General features: G+C 47.6%; 1 protein-coding gene across 1 annotated transcript; it reads right to left on the minus strand.

The window, feature by feature from the left end:
- Positions 1 to 71: 71 nt before the first annotated feature.
- On the minus strand, positions 72 to 8,733 carry LOC133896644 (beta-galactosidase 12-like). The gene is made up of 19 exons (XM_062337243.1): positions 8,330 to 8,733; positions 8,104 to 8,199; positions 7,846 to 7,958; positions 7,685 to 7,751; positions 7,514 to 7,606; positions 7,254 to 7,397; positions 6,956 to 7,047; positions 3,917 to 4,022; positions 3,723 to 3,807; positions 3,481 to 3,599; positions 3,197 to 3,364; positions 2,918 to 3,099; positions 2,691 to 2,800; positions 2,483 to 2,592; positions 1,640 to 1,747; positions 1,427 to 1,528; positions 1,174 to 1,319; positions 730 to 1,075; positions 72 to 603 (listed from the first exon to the last, which is right to left on the minus strand). Exons 1-19 carry the CDS (start codon positions 8,519 to 8,521, stop codon positions 469 to 471), a joined length of 2,514 nt encoding a protein of 837 aa, XP_062193227.1. The 5' UTR covers positions 8,522 to 8,733; the 3' UTR covers positions 72 to 468.
- Between the last annotated feature and the right edge of the window lie 6,825 nt (positions 8,734 to 15,558).

Consider the following 15,558-nt stretch of genomic DNA (forward strand, 5'->3'; position numbering starts at 1 on the left):
GAACATCAAGCTGGAAACACGGGAACAACTCATACACAAACATACTGAAAATCTCCATTGGATTAATTTTTTAGTCATCTCCATGTTTTTGGAACTGAATACTCATCTCCATGTTGCAGGAAGGAATCATTCGGTTAGTCCAACTCCAACAGTCTTTTGCTCAGAAGCTGGAATGCTCTAAATCTATACTGTCAATCATGATTAGTCGACATCTATACATCGTGATGGTTACATGAAACAACAGAGCACAGAGGAAAGAGGGAGAAACGCATCTTCGGTCTGATCAGCATCTACCCTTCACTCATTTCATCTTAGTTCCCACGGTCCCGATCAAGCATGTTCCAATCATATCTCAATCACAATGGGCCAATGGGGGCACAAATGCATAAACACGAGTGCCGAACCGAAGGGATGAACAAACAAACAAGTTGAGGACTCAATCAGCAGCATCTATCACGTTATTCCGAATCACTCTTCTTTCTTCCCTGATCTGTTGCATCTCACCTGCACTGCCAGTGTGGCAGTCGTTGATGGGCAGTTGATGTCCGCGCCGTACACCGTGTGCACCACGGGCAGCACGCAAGACGGATTGCCGAGGCATTCCTGTCCATTCCATTCCACACAGGTCAATATCAAACAAGAAGGAGCGAAACGTGATGCATGCGTCATGAGTAGGTTACCAACATGGCAGATAGTAATACTCATCTGCAGGAGGAAGGGTCTACGTACCTTCTCCACGACCTGCTTTGCGTTAGGAGTATGGCAAGTACCCACGGTGAAGTTGCCGCACGGGCCCTCCGGGTTGCCAAAGCTGGCGAAGACGACCTCCTGGATGGTCTTCTTCGGCGGGCAGGTCAAGATGCCCCGTGTGCTATGATCTTCGGCGATGAGCTTGATCTGGTCACCCTCCGTTAGCCACGTCTTGATCTGCGCCGGGTTGTGCTCCGAGAGGAGCACGCAAATGTCGTCTTTTGTCACCGTCTGGATGTGGATGCCGTCCGGCTTGCCCAACTCCTCCTCGAACACAACCAAGAGGTTGTCCTTGGATTTCAAGAATGGACGCGGAATATGGTATCTGAAGGGAGGGTGGGAAAGGAAAATGAAATGACTTTGGAGTGCAAGTTTGCAGGGCAAGAACAGAAGGCCTTCTTCGACAATGGTGAACTTGCTTACTGTGCTTGAGAAGGAATTCCAGCAAGAGTTCTGTATGAGGTCCAGTAGCGACCAATGCCTTCACCATACACAAACATCATGCCCTTGCTCATTGAGCTCATGTCGAGAACAACGGGATCATCTCCGTCTGGCTCGTCAAAGTATCTCTAGCATGGCATCGAGCAGATAGTGACACTGAGAGTTGCAACCAAAGTTGAAATGGATGTATGATGTTTCCAAAATCTCAAGTGTTCCTATTTGTGGTTCAACCTACCTTATACCAAGTAGCTGCCCGGTCATTCTGGGCCGGTTTCCACTGAACTTTGCCCACACCTTTCTCCGTGTAGATCTCCTTGTCCTCACCTTCCAGTGCGGCCTGTTTGAAACCAAGTGTAGAAGTGATCAGGTCTTAATACACCATCGCATTATGCTTCCATGCTGCAAGGAAATGCGTATCCTTTCATCAACTTAAGGGCAACAGCCTTACCTTATGGCCCCAGCCATTGACTTGTAAATCCAACGTGCCAGTGTTGAGACCCTGGATTCTGCATTCCTGAATGCCACCTTTTAGTTCAGCAAGTTCACCGCCACTGTCCTGCAGACAACAGCGAAATATGAAAATTTTGATCTGATATAATTAGATTCTTACATTAACTGACGCATCCACCACACTACCAGATATGATATGAATCAGGTATTAAAATTTTGCGAAATCCGGTTATTCCGGAGGTGAATGAAAAAACAAATTTCTGTTAAAAAAATTCGGATGCGTTTGAATTTTATCCCGATAATATATGTGAAGGCCCCTACAGAAGCACGTCATTGCGTTTAGAACAGTGGTCATTAATCATTATCTTTTACTGCATAAAGGGCGTCATGAGATCAAATCCCAGTTTCCAATCTGCTTTTTCCTCAATTTACTCTCACTGACAAGTGGGGCCCATACCTGCAAAGGAAGGAAAAAATTGCAGATCGTGGTGCTGGGCATCTAACCGGGGACGTCATCTATCGAGCACCAGAGCAGAACCGCTAGGAGCCTAGGATACAGGCTTTGTTGTGTAAACAAAACAGATAGCACAATATATAATCGTCAAAAAAATTAAAATTTCAAATTTGATCAAATCATCTGACGGAGTTCGGAACGAAAATTACAAAATTCGCAAATTCCAGTGATTCCGCTGGTGAACGAAAAGAATGGAAAACAGAATTGAAATCCCTTATATAAACTATATAAAGCCATATTTTTATCACTTGGTTATTGCCTTTTAGAAGACGGTAAATTCAGTCATCTCATGTTCCAAACACATTTTACAGCTTAACAGACTTTTACCTTCATCCCCATCGTCGACGACAGCATTGTGAGATGGTTCGCACCTACTTTCAGATCAATGGGGTTTTCGAACATGAAACCCTTTACCTGCTTGCTTCCGCGCCCACTTCCTACATAGACAGTGATTTTGATTCGTACAAGTGTTTGTACTTGTAACAGGTAAGTGGCTTAGAAGGAACACGATTGTTATAGAGTTGGTCCAAGTTACCTACGAAAGCATCGTTGGCAAATCCAATCATTGAGTGTGCAGTACTTTTGACCTGAAGCACAGGCCGGATGTCACTTCTAAAGGGCAAATCGTCCGACTCCAAGCGAAAGCTGCACGTGATTCTAACAAAAATACAGTCAGGTGATTTTTTTCTGCTTGTGAAAAATTAAAGAGAAGAGGTGATTATATTGAGCTAAAACTATAAGGTGTGATAGACGAAGCAATACCTTGTGGTGTACCACAAATAGTCACTAGCGTCCTTGGTTTGGTTATATTGCTCCAGGGGTTCCTTTGTCCTGACTTTAGTCTTGCGAAACCTCGGAATCGATTCTGAGTACATCTCCCACAGATTATTCTTGTTCGTCACATCTGCGGTATGGAATGACCTTTCACTGTGTTGTACAAACACCTGCCATAGCATATGTAACACAAGTCAGGGAAGTATGTTCTTTGTCACCTTGAAGCTAGGTCCTAATTCAGTTGTGGTAAAGTGTATCCAAACATACTCTCTTGGTATTGTAAACCACGTTCTTACACCCTGCAAGGATGGAGACAGAGCGGCTAGGCACAAAGTACTTCTCCCCTCGGAAGATCACTGTTCCATCTTCCCCCGTGTTGTTGTTGGAGAGGAAACATAGGCATAGCTTTTCATCAGGTAACTCAAAGTTGTGTGCCTGCAGGTATAGAAAAATAATCACTACATGGAAGATTGAATTGTAAGTTAGAGAACACTGTCAAACAAAGATATAAGTTTTCAGGTGCTGAAATGATGGAAGAAGTTGTTCCCAACCTCGTACCCATGACCCAATATCTCAAATGATTGTTGCCCCAAGAGGAAAGCTTTTTGGTAAGACCTTATTAAATTGTGCAAGTCCCTAAGATGCCCAAATTTGGGCTCCTTGTACATACCTATAAAGTACATGGACCAGATTAGATGCTCCTTAAGTCAAGAGAAGCATAGATGCAGGGCTGCAGGCATGCAGCAGACAAAAACTAATACAGAAATATAATGGTCAACTGAGGCGATCTAACCGTATTCATCAATGGGAGCTTCATCGTAGTAACCGGTCAGCACATAAGAAGCACCAGTCCTCCCAAAATTTGTTCCACCGTGATACTGTTCACACCAAGTTAAAGCGTAATTCCATAATAAATCCTCATATCTTCCCTGTAAATTTATATTAACGTATTTCATTGCAGAAATAAAAGTAAATTGATGTACGTACCATGTAATAGTTAACCAATGACCCACCCTTTGCAAAAAATCGTAACACAGAATATGCTATGTCCTCAGCTAAACGCTGAGCTACTTGATCACCAAATGCTCTGAATCTGTTTATTTTTAAGGAAAAATAGAAGAGGAAATTACTTCATTGTGTATGAAGCTTTCGTGTAGGCAAGGATGGGGTCTGATTGTTTAAAGAACGGAGACTGGCTTCTTGATTTAGGCTCCGTTTGGCATTGCAGTGGCTTTTAAAAAGCACTTATTTGTTCCTAATTTTTAATGCAATTGTTAGTTAAGAGCATCTTTTGTGGAGATTAACAACGAAATCTTACTAGAGTTAGTAAATATTACCCTAACTAGCTAGATTCTTCAGCGATCTAAAAAAACTAGATTCTTCAGCGATCTAAAAAAACTAGATTCTTCAGCGCAGCAGAGCATAGCAACCGCAGGCTGGCCCTTAGCTTTCAAGTTACGGGTTTTGGTTTTGTTGGCGCACTGCCAGTTTGCTCTGTTGTTTCTATGTTGTCCATGTTAGAACCTAGCCTGAGGATCGCTATCTCTCTCTCGCCGGACGGAGGTTGAAGACGATGAACAGTAGATACGATTTTGGCGACGACCGCCGTACGGCCTGTATCTTGGCTGTTATTTCACTCAAGGACTAGAACACAGAACACAACGATTACATCCGGCTTTATAGCCATGGCAACGCACCACCCACGCAACTACCAAGCCGATCACCATGCGCACGAACGCTTCTTCTTGGCGCCCCCGAACTCCTCGCCAAGCCGCTGCTCTCCACGGGACTCGGTCTCCAGCTTGACTGCGCCCCTTGTGCATGCCGCATCCCGCCTCCGTCGCCACACGCCGAAGACTTGGCCATCAACCGAACCGACCTCAACTACCTAGATGACGGACTCGAATGCGAGCACGAACTCACGCGTCGTCGAACACGCAGACACACACACTCACGTCCATGGCGCCGGCACACACACATGCCCCATGGCGTGGTTTATTCTAACAAACTCCCCCTAAACCACGACACCGCCGCACGTCCCGCGCTACAGGAGCGACGGCTCATCGTTGGCGTCGGCGAGCAACGCCTCCTCCTTCCTTAGCTTGGGGCACTCCCTCGAGAAGTGGCCGCGGACACCACAGTTGAAGCACTTGCCCTTGCCGGAGCTGCGTCGGCGCCTGCTTGCGCCCGAACTGACGCTGCTCCCCCCATCATCGTCGTCGTCGTCTTCATGGCCGCTGTTATGGCCTCCCTTCCTGTCGCCATCGCCATGACGCGCGCCGCCGCTGCGCGCGCTCTCCTTCCCACGACGCTGACACCAGCGCGCCTCCCACTGCTTCTCGGTGAGATACAGTTTGCCATCCGCCCGTGCCGGGGGCGGCTCGTCGTCCTCCGTGGCGCGGTCCTCCGCCGCGCGCAGCCGTCCGCCGACGTCCTCCAGCGTTAGCGTGCTGAGGTCGGCGGTGACTTCAATGGCGACGGCCACCTGGGAGAGGCGCTTGGGGACGACGCGCAGCAGCTTCTCCACAGCCTTCACGGGCTCGATCGTCTCCCCGACCGTGCCGAGCGCCGCGACCAGATTAGACAGGCGTAGCGTGAAGTCGTCGACAGCCTCGCCGTCGTTGAAGCGGATGAACTCGAACTCGCGTCGCAGTTGCTGTGCCTTGGTCTTGCGCACCGATTCACTGCCGATGCGCATCAACTTCACCGCCTCCCACGCCTCCTGCGCGGTGTCCTTCACCGCCAGAGACGACACCATCTCCGACGGCACGGCGCTGGTGATCGCGTCCAGTGCCAGGCGGTCCACCTGTAGGCTGACGCGGCCAGGCTGGATGGCGTCCCACAGGTTTCGTGCTTGCATCTTGATCTTCATCAGCAAAGACCAGTCGGTGTAGTTTGTCTTGGTGAGGAGTGGCCAATTCGCCGGTCCGCCGATCTCCCGCACGACGCGCATGACCTCCTCCTTGCCGCTACCACCAGCACCATTGCCACCCTTGCTGTGGGCGCTCTTGCCGGGAGAACTGGGAGGGGTCTTCTTGCCGTCGTCGCCTGCCATGAGCGCAAATCGGATAGCACAATCTCGATTCCAGCGGCGGTACCGCGCCGCGATCGAGTCCAGTCCCTGCCGACGTGGCTCTGGTACCAATTGTTAGAACCTAGCCCGAGGATCGCTATCTCTCTCTCGCCGGACGGAGGTTGAAGACGATGAACAGTAGATGCGATTTTGGCGACGAACGCCGCGGCCGCCGTACGGCCTGTATCTTGGCTGTTATTTCACTCAAGGACTAGAACACAGAACACAACGATTACATCCGGCTTTATAGCCATGGCAACGCACCACCCACGCAACTACCAAGCCGATCACCATGCGCACGAACGCTTCTTCTTGGCGCCCCCGAACTCCTCGCCGAGCCGCTGCTCTCCACGGGACTCAGTCTCCAGCTTGACTGCGCCCCTTGTGCATGCCGCATCCCGCCTCCGTCGCCACACGCCGAAGACTTGGCCATCAACCGAACCGACCTCAACTACCTAGATGACGGACTCGAACGCGAGCACGAACTCACGCGCCGTCGAACACGCAGACACACACACACTCACGTCCATGGCGCCGGCGCACACACATGCCCCATGGCGTGGTTTATTCTAACAGTCCATCTGCTAAGTCGGATGAGACCTAATATTGCTTTACTATTGCAATTCGAGGTGTTACGTTTTTATGTTCTAGTATGTAAGTAAGAACATGTTGGCTTCCTTAATGAAATAGGGGGTGGAACCCCTTATTCGAAAATAAAATATAAAGTGCCACTTCTAAAACAAAAAAGTGAACATGGCTCATGGTTAGAGTGCTGCAAGAACTAATATAAGGTAACCACACACATGCAATGTTCATCAGATCATTAGATTTTTTATTAGCAGTGCCACATGTTCCATCCCACTCCATTCTTCCTATCGTGTACTTCTATAAGTAGTAATGTTGGCGCAATTGGTGAATAAGAAGAATGTTGAGTGTGAATTACTTGAACTTACTGTGCAGTCCAATTCTCAGTCCAAAGGCGAGGCTTATTGTTGTCACGTAGAGTCCATGTGTCTCCACAATGCCTTCCGTTGCAAGTAGGGATCTAGTGAGAGCGAGACATAAATTAAAAGATCGAAATAACGTAATTCATCCATTTTTTTTAGAAAGGAGCATGTCACTTCAAAGAGATGTAGTGTTATTCCAGTTCTGAATAACATTTTATTTCAACTTTCAAGATAGCACTGTGATAAAAAAAACCTTGCGAGCCATTAAATAATTTATGATATTCACCACAGATCAGAAAGTTACCACTTCACCAGGAGCTGAAGATTGCTTACACATTATCCACGGAACTCCAGTATGTGTGCTAAGTGCCATTTGAGCTGCCCATTCGAGGTATTTGTCACCTTCTGTTACACGATCTTTTTTTATGTTCCCGTATTCATTCTCGATCTGAAGCATCCATGCAAAGAGTGAATCGTCAGCGTGTGTTAAATGCATATGTAAGGGTGACAATAAACAGATTTAACAAATGGCATATGGCACAATTAAATTGGAAGTTAATAGACCTGTGTTAGAATGATGGGTCCTCCTTGAGATGCAAATAGCTCAGCATCCTTCAACTTCTGCACTATGAATCTCACGAATTTCTCCATTTCTTTCTGCGTGAGAAATCCAAGTACCATTAGTCCAAAACTCTTCAGCACATATCCTTACCAGACATGAAAATCTATTATTACCTTGAAAGGGTCATTATTCGCCCGGAATATTATGCGGTCGATCTCTCTCAGCCAATAAGGCAAACCACTGGGAAAAGAGTAGAGAAAATAGAAGAAACATGAAACAACCGGATGAACGAGCATACGAGATATCTAAGAGACAATTAGTTGGCCGCACGAACCCATGGTTCCATTCTGCCTGGATAAAGGGCCCAATGCGCACAATGGCGTCCATGTCGTGCTCCTGGATCATCTTGATAAACTTGATCAAGTCGAACCGGCCTTCGAAATTGTACTGCATCGCATGCAACAGATGAGCTGCATTAACATCTATCTATCTGTCTAGTATCTATACAGCACAACCAAAATTAAGGACGGCACGCTCCTTAATTTTGCAGTGATGGATTACCAAAGCGTCCGTGAGGACAGTGGTCCTATACCTTGCCCGGCTCAGGCTCGTGTGCATTCCAGAATACGTATGTCTCGATGGTGTTGAGCCCGCCCTCCTTGGCCAGCTTCATCAGCTTCGGCCACATCTGCGTAACAGCAACACATTCCCAGGATCAACCAGCCAGCCGGCACGAGCACAAGCACTAGCGGCAGCGGCACGCCGCGACACCAATCGGTTCGGTTCGTCGGCAGGAGAGGCGCGCGCGCGAAATGTACCTCGGGCGGGCTCCTGGGGTAGTGGATGGCGCCGGAGAAGAAGAGATCCCGCTTGCCGTCGATCATGAGGGAGCGCTCGTCGTAGGAGACGACGGTGCCCTTCTTCGTGAGGCTCCACTCCGCCGCCGCCCATCCCGGGAGGAGGAGCGCGAGCGCGGCGGCCACGAGCGCGGCCGCAGCCCGGACGGTCATGTGAGCCGGAATTGCGGGGAGGGGGAATGGGAGGGGGATGGCGACGCTAGCGAGGGTTCAGGGGAGGAGGTGACCGCTTTGAAGGGGGTGAGCAGCGAGCCCGCGGCGCGGGGCGTTGCCGGGGAGCGGACGAGCGGAAATGGAGGGTCTGCGAGTGGAGGTGGTGGACGGCCGCGGGGCGCTGCTGCCTCGGGGGATCGCGGCGAAGGACAGCTTTGCGACGACAGGTTCGTGCAACGGCACCCCGGTGTTCATTCCGTCCGTGCGCTGCTGTTGAACCGAACGTGCCCATCATGGCCCAGCTGATCAGGTTGTCATGGACTTAGGACTGTGAACCGGGCTGCAACGGGTAAAGTGGCTCAGCTGGTTGGTTCGGCAAGGAGTGGCTCCTTTTTTTGTCAAGCTCTGATCTTCCATCATGCTAGTTTCTCTATTCTCATATATGCTTCTTCTTAGTCTAGACTGCTCTTCCTAGTCTTTGCTTCCATTTCCCCAATTTATATCCTAAATCACCATGTATCCAGTTGGGATTTTAGCAATACAACTATTATATTTGCGTTGATCGGTGCTTGATTATCAAGTACGTGACACAGGTGTCGGAGACCATCGTAACTATACTGAGCCTCACGATCCATGTGAAGATAAACGTGCGAAGCTTGAGCCCAGTATCCACAAAGGGTGGGGCTAACATGTCTGGAGGTAACATGACTACTTTTAGTTTTTTTGGCTGGTGTTTTCTTAACTACAGATGGCAACCCGTGATGAACATAAATTCCCACTACAATTCCCATACACCTCGTACGAGTAACATGCATCCAACAAGTTCTCCACACCCAATGACTTGATCAGAGGCGACGACTCGGATGAGAGGTAGCGGTGGAAGGGTTGGAGGAGCAGGTGTGTGTGCGTCCTTGTCTTTTGTCGACCCTTCCATTGTAGAACATCGATTCCCATCGTCGATGATGTCCTTGCCTATTGTCTACCTCAATTCACACCATCACGGGGATCGTTGTGGTAGTTTGCACTACCAGCGAGCTTCGATTCACACCATCAACAAGCACATCGTCGCCATGCCCATCTACCAATGCCCGATTGGGGATCTTGCCGCAATTTGCGTCTGGCGGCTAGTGGTGCGGCATGCAAGGTTACCAGTGATGCGGTGTGTGGTGCTAGCAGCCGAGCAAAGTGGGAATGGAAGGGGACGAAGTGGTGGTCGAGTGGAGTGGTTGAGTGGATAAGGGCCAATGTAGGGGTGACCACGTGAGGCTAGGGTTTGCTATTTGGGCTTGGGCCTCAACAATTTTTAGGTCAAGGGATTAACTAGTGGCCTGCTGGGAGGTCTACATATGCATAAGTAGTAAGAGAAAGAACCCACGCCTGCTCCAGCCAATGAGTGATGATTTTGCCCGTTAACACACCTATGGGAATGAAAAGTGACCCACAACTAGCTCATAATGGAATAATTATCCACTGGGTTCCAAGTTTCAGGGCGTGCGATACTAATTTGGCTTGTAACATTTCAAATTGTCCAGCTAGATCTTCAAAATTTGTCTTTTAGTTCAAGTATGTCTCTGGACCAACGTAGAGCGCTTGAACAAGCTAAAATAGCAGTTAGGAAAAGTTCACTTTACCTCTTTGCTTAACAACAAGAAGAAAGTGTATGGACCGACTATATCTGCTTGGGCTTGTCCCCCTCCCCCCTCCCCCCCCCCCTTCACACACACACACAAAAACTATCACCATTCAATCGAGCAAGCATAAAAAACATAAGGTTCGATGGTGTTGTGGGTGGGCAGGGGTGCTAAAGAGTCAGCTTGTGCGCTCGTGGGTGAAGTTGTGTGTGGGTGAAGCTTTTTGGACAATATTGGTATTGGACGGAGAGCATACTCACATTGCCATCTAAGGCCATCAGCTTCCAGTAGATAACTTGATGTCGCCATCCGAATTAGGAGTTACCATTCCTCTCTTTCATTTCTCCATTTCCTCTTGTAAGTCTCGAGATTGATGACATACATACTAAAAGCGACAAATATTAACACAGTGCGCCTCAAATCAAAATCCAAAACACTCCAGGCTTCATGACATAATGAAGTAGAGGGAAGGAAAGTTTTTTCGCATACATGCAGGCAATCCTAACATGATGTTGAGTTAGTTCTAATTCGATGTCCATGCGATGCTTCACGTTGATCCAAGGACACATTTAATTCAAAAGACAACTTTGAATGTTTGAGGACCTAGGTAGGGATGAAAATGGGTGGGAGAAATCCCGGTCCCGTCCCGTCCCGTTTTCTACATTTATCTTGACCGTTTTCAGATTTTTGGGACTTACGCAGAAACGGGAAACTAAATTCATAAATGGGGCCAAAAATGGTTTTGGTGTTTTCCCGACCATATTTTTGAAACCCTATTTTTAATCAAGAATTTCCCGTGAGATTCATGTTTTTCATTTGAGCCCACAACCCAAACTAGTCCACAGCTCCCGTCAGCCGATCGGCCTAAACTTGAGCCCTGTGCGTCGCTGGCCATCACCCGCTCCGCCCATTCACCATCTTCGGCTTGCTACCTAGGCGCCCGCTCCAGCAAGGTCGCTCAGTTGATGCCCGTCTCCTGTCATGGTGTCTAGTTGCTACTTTTCCTACCCACCGACCTGTCATGGATGCTGGTGAGGGACCCCAAATCGAGCACAAGCATACAGTCGTTCTTCTTCTTGCCGTCGATGAAGTATGAGTGTGAGAAACCGTCCAAATTGTATTAAAATAAATCAAATCGGACAATCATCCATTAAGATGAGAGCTAGCCCACACCCTCCTCTCAATATGCCACATGGTAACCCACATCTCAAAACAACAATCGCAGTCATAAATGATTAGGTGAATTCAATCCCATTAGTCCCGTTATGTGTTTTATGTCCAAAATCGGAACACACACCTTTAAAAAAATATCATTATACCAAGGTGTAATAAAGAGCGAGTAATGTAAATATATTGCAAGCCTTTAAGTCATTACAAGTTCAAAAATTTAAAATACTATCTGATAAAAATTAAAGAATGAGAGCTATTTAAATAAGTTTGGGCTCTCAACATAACATCAACAAGTGCTAGAAGAAATCAATACTACAAGTTTAGATCTTAGCCAAAGATCAAACTACGGAGTGGGAAAACTTCTATAAACAACAAAAGATGTGGCACCATTTGGCCTAAGGCACCATCGAGTCACCATGAGTAGCCCACCACTACTCTTGACTGTCACCGACATCGGTGGGCATTAAGTAACCATATACTATTTCATCCTCACTGCAAAAGCTCAACGATAGTAATGTGAGTGCGAAAATACTCGCAAGACTTACTCATAGTGGTTACATATAATAACCTGACTCAAGGATAATGTATTTGGATTGAGTATCAAGAAATCGGCCACAAGGTTAAATAAATTTATACACAAAAATAATTTATTGACTCAAGAGTGTGAGCACCTAACATATCTCAAAACCTTTGCTATCCTATCATGAGAATATAAATATAAATATAACCAACTCAAGAACCTTCTCATCTCATCATACACATACTCTAGTTACTTCCTAACATCTCATGTACAACCACATTAACCTAACATTGGAGACTCTACAATTGATGCGGATGGACATAAGTATGCTCATAACCAAGAGTGTATCAATTCGAATTGATTTTACACCATGCAGATGGGTACATCTTTACTCATATCATATGAGTCAGGTCCATCCACTTGGCCCCCGAGACAACATTTCTCATACCTGTAATTACCCACTTAAGCTTGCCCATATGGCATCGGGGTTACCGCGAGTATGCCTCGGACACCTCCAGCTCACTACCACCTTGCTTCTCCTCATCATTTTCCTCTTGCACGTCAAAGGCGACAAATCAAGTGTTAGCATGGTGTATGATAATCGGCTCATTCTTACATTTATTAAATATGTGAAAATACGAACAGTGCTTAAGCCAATAGCAAATAACATTTAGTGCTTAATTGATGCAAGCGGTTTATGGCATTCGGGTTCCTCTTTCGATATGTCCCTAACACCACACATATCTCGTATCCTCACAAACTCGTCATCCAAACTTATCAAAATTTGTAACCAATAAATAAGTCATATAGCTCATGAACGATGGAACGTTCCACCGCTCGACTTCTACCGGTGATCTGAGCTTGCTAAGCACAACACATTAATTTTAAGTTGGACAATTACATAATGACACCCTGGGTTACAATGGATCAAGATATACACAATGTCAAGGTAAGGAAATGCAACAAGGTAGGTTATACCCACAAAACCCGACATCGACTTGCTAAACATCTATGACAAACATAAATGATAATTTATCAAAATTAAATGCACATAGATCCAAAGTAGAGGTGAAATATGCATAGATGCTTGCCTTGATCTCCGCTAATTCGCTCACGTACACGTCCAGTTCGATATCGACCTCAACCTTGTGAACTGTTAATGCGTCACTCTCTAACCAATGGAACAACACATCGAATGAAACCCTACTCGCCTCTCCTATCACTGTCCAAGCCCTAGCACCATTGTAACATTATGAGTTTTAGCATTTTAGAAAATAACAAAATTCACTCTTTTAAAAAAATTCCTAATTATTTAAACCACATAAAATCAAGGAAGTATATATTTGAATATAAATATACTTGTGTGTACATATTCAAATATATTATCTTAGCTAAGTAATCCAGAGAGCACCAGGTTAATATCTAAATTAATCCAAGTGATAATTTGAATCATATGCATTTTGGTTTATTTTATTTTTCATGGTTCTTTGAGTAGAGTTTTGAATTTGAATGTCTCCCAAATTCAAATCTAATTCTTACTTTCAATTAAACAGAAATCTAATCAAATTCAATTCTTTTGAATTGGAACCCCTCTCAAATCTTGAGGTTTCAAGTCCAAATCTTTTTCAAACCCAACTTCAAATATTCTTTTTGAATCAATCTCAAATCCTATCCAAATCTAGATTCATTCAAATCATCGTAGATTTGATATTCGAATGTGAATTCGGATCGTCTGAGATATATTCAAATGCTTCCGAGTTTAATCGCTTCGCCAATTCAATTCAAACCAAATCCAGTTTGAATTGCCACCAAATCAATTCAAATTCAAGTTATTCATTTATTTGAATTATCATACAGCTCATTTCTAAATTCAAATACATTCAACTTGAATTATTGTACATCAAATTACAATCTCAATTACATGCATTTGAATTTAACATCCAAATGTTCTCTTTCTCAAGATCTTTTCACCTCTTTCATCTCTCTTTGTTCTATCTCACTCTCACCCAAGCACAACCACCAGCCCATCTCCCTCCCTCTCTACTCTCTCCTCTCTCTAATCTTCAAGAGAGCAGCGAAAAGGCAAATTGTCTTCCTTTACTTCCTCGAAACAAAGCACCGGCCAGCTGCTCCTCTCTCTCGCTCCCTCCACCTGCAAAAGGCTCCCCCACGCCATATACAAACACATCAGCAGCATCTCCTCCGCTCTTCCTCTCCCTCCCCCCTGCACAAGCACAACCACACCCACTGCCCAAGCCTCACACACAGCAGTAGAGCCAAGGCCGTCCAGCAGCCTTGGACCTTCACTACATCGTCCCACGTCACTTCCCTGAGCTGCTCCGCCGATTCCTCACTGGATCGAGCCACCCCGAGCTCACCTTCCACGACGTCGTTCCCGCGTGCGCTGCTCCCACCACCACCACCAGCTCATCATGCACATCATGCTCCCTGCCGCGCTCTGCTCCTTGCCATACGTGCCACCGTTATGCGTACCATCGCTCGCACCGTCATCGTCTGCCCACAGTGAGCACCACCTCTTATCCCTCCTTTGTTCCATCCCGCATGCACGACCACCACACGATCACCACGATCATCGCCATCCACCACTGGGCGTGCTCCACGATGTAGCCCTAACTGCACCACCAGCGCGTGCTACCAGCAGCTCTGATGGGCTTTTGCCGCCCAACCTCAAGCCGAGCCGTCACTGTCACACCGCATTATTGCTCGCATGCAGTCGCTTGTGCACATCCTCCCTTGCTGCCACCATCGCTGCTCACAGCATGCAGCCACAGTCGCACTCCTCTATGCTGCCAGCTTGGCCCCCTCTTTGCACCGTTGGGCTGAGCCCTGCTCAACCTAAGGCCGCTGCTACCGGGAACCCTCCTTATCCTTAGCCAACCTCCCTCCTCTCCTGGCCCCTCCTCCGACCATATTTGCCTTTCCCTTCCCTCTATAAATAGCATGCCCAGTCTCTCTCTCTCACCCCTTCCCCGTTTCGCCATCCATGCCATTACCATCGTCGCGACCTCGCTGTCACCAATCCGCTGACCACGTACTGCCGAGGAGCTTCAGGACCTTGCCGCCGTCCTTGTACCATCGTCCAATAGTTGGAAGCCCGATGGGAGCCCGCCCGAGCCAGTAGCCGAGCGGCGCTGCCATCGCCCCTTCGACAAATCTTCAGCCGCCACCCTGCCCATCGCCGTTCCTGCGCTTGGTGAGCCTCCCAGTTCCACTTGCATTTGCATAAGTGCCGTGTAGGTGTCCCCGGGGCTCCCTCGTAGCTTATCGACCCGTGCTGCCATGTGACTGGCTCCACCGCCGTCACCATTATCGCCATTGACGTGCTTCCTCTCTATAAGTGTGGACGGTCGTCGCACCGCGATACTTAGAGGCGCTAGGCCTCTCTACTGTGCAGGTTGGCCCCTTCTCGTGTAGGGGAGGTGCTGCCCAGCTTTGGCTGCGCCATTGCCCCTCTTCGGCCACCGTCTGGTGGCGCTCTCACCGCCGATCGCCGTCGACGTGCTCCCCGCCGCATCCGCTGTCCCGCGTACAAGCCCGACGTCAACTTCCCGTCATGAAACCACGATTGAATCCTAACGCCGGCAAGCTTCCATGTGCGTGCCGCCATGAATTTCTCGCCGCCAGCCATTCCTTCCCCTCCTCTCCATCACTCGCGCTGCGCCGGCGCGCCGGCGCGCTCACGTAGCTCGGCCTGG

The sequence above is a fragment of the Phragmites australis genome, chromosome 17, assembly GCF_958298935.1.
Source record: "Phragmites australis chromosome 17, lpPhrAust1.1, whole genome shotgun sequence".
Classification (NCBI taxonomy): Eukaryota; Viridiplantae; Streptophyta; class Magnoliopsida; order Poales; family Poaceae; genus Phragmites; species Phragmites australis.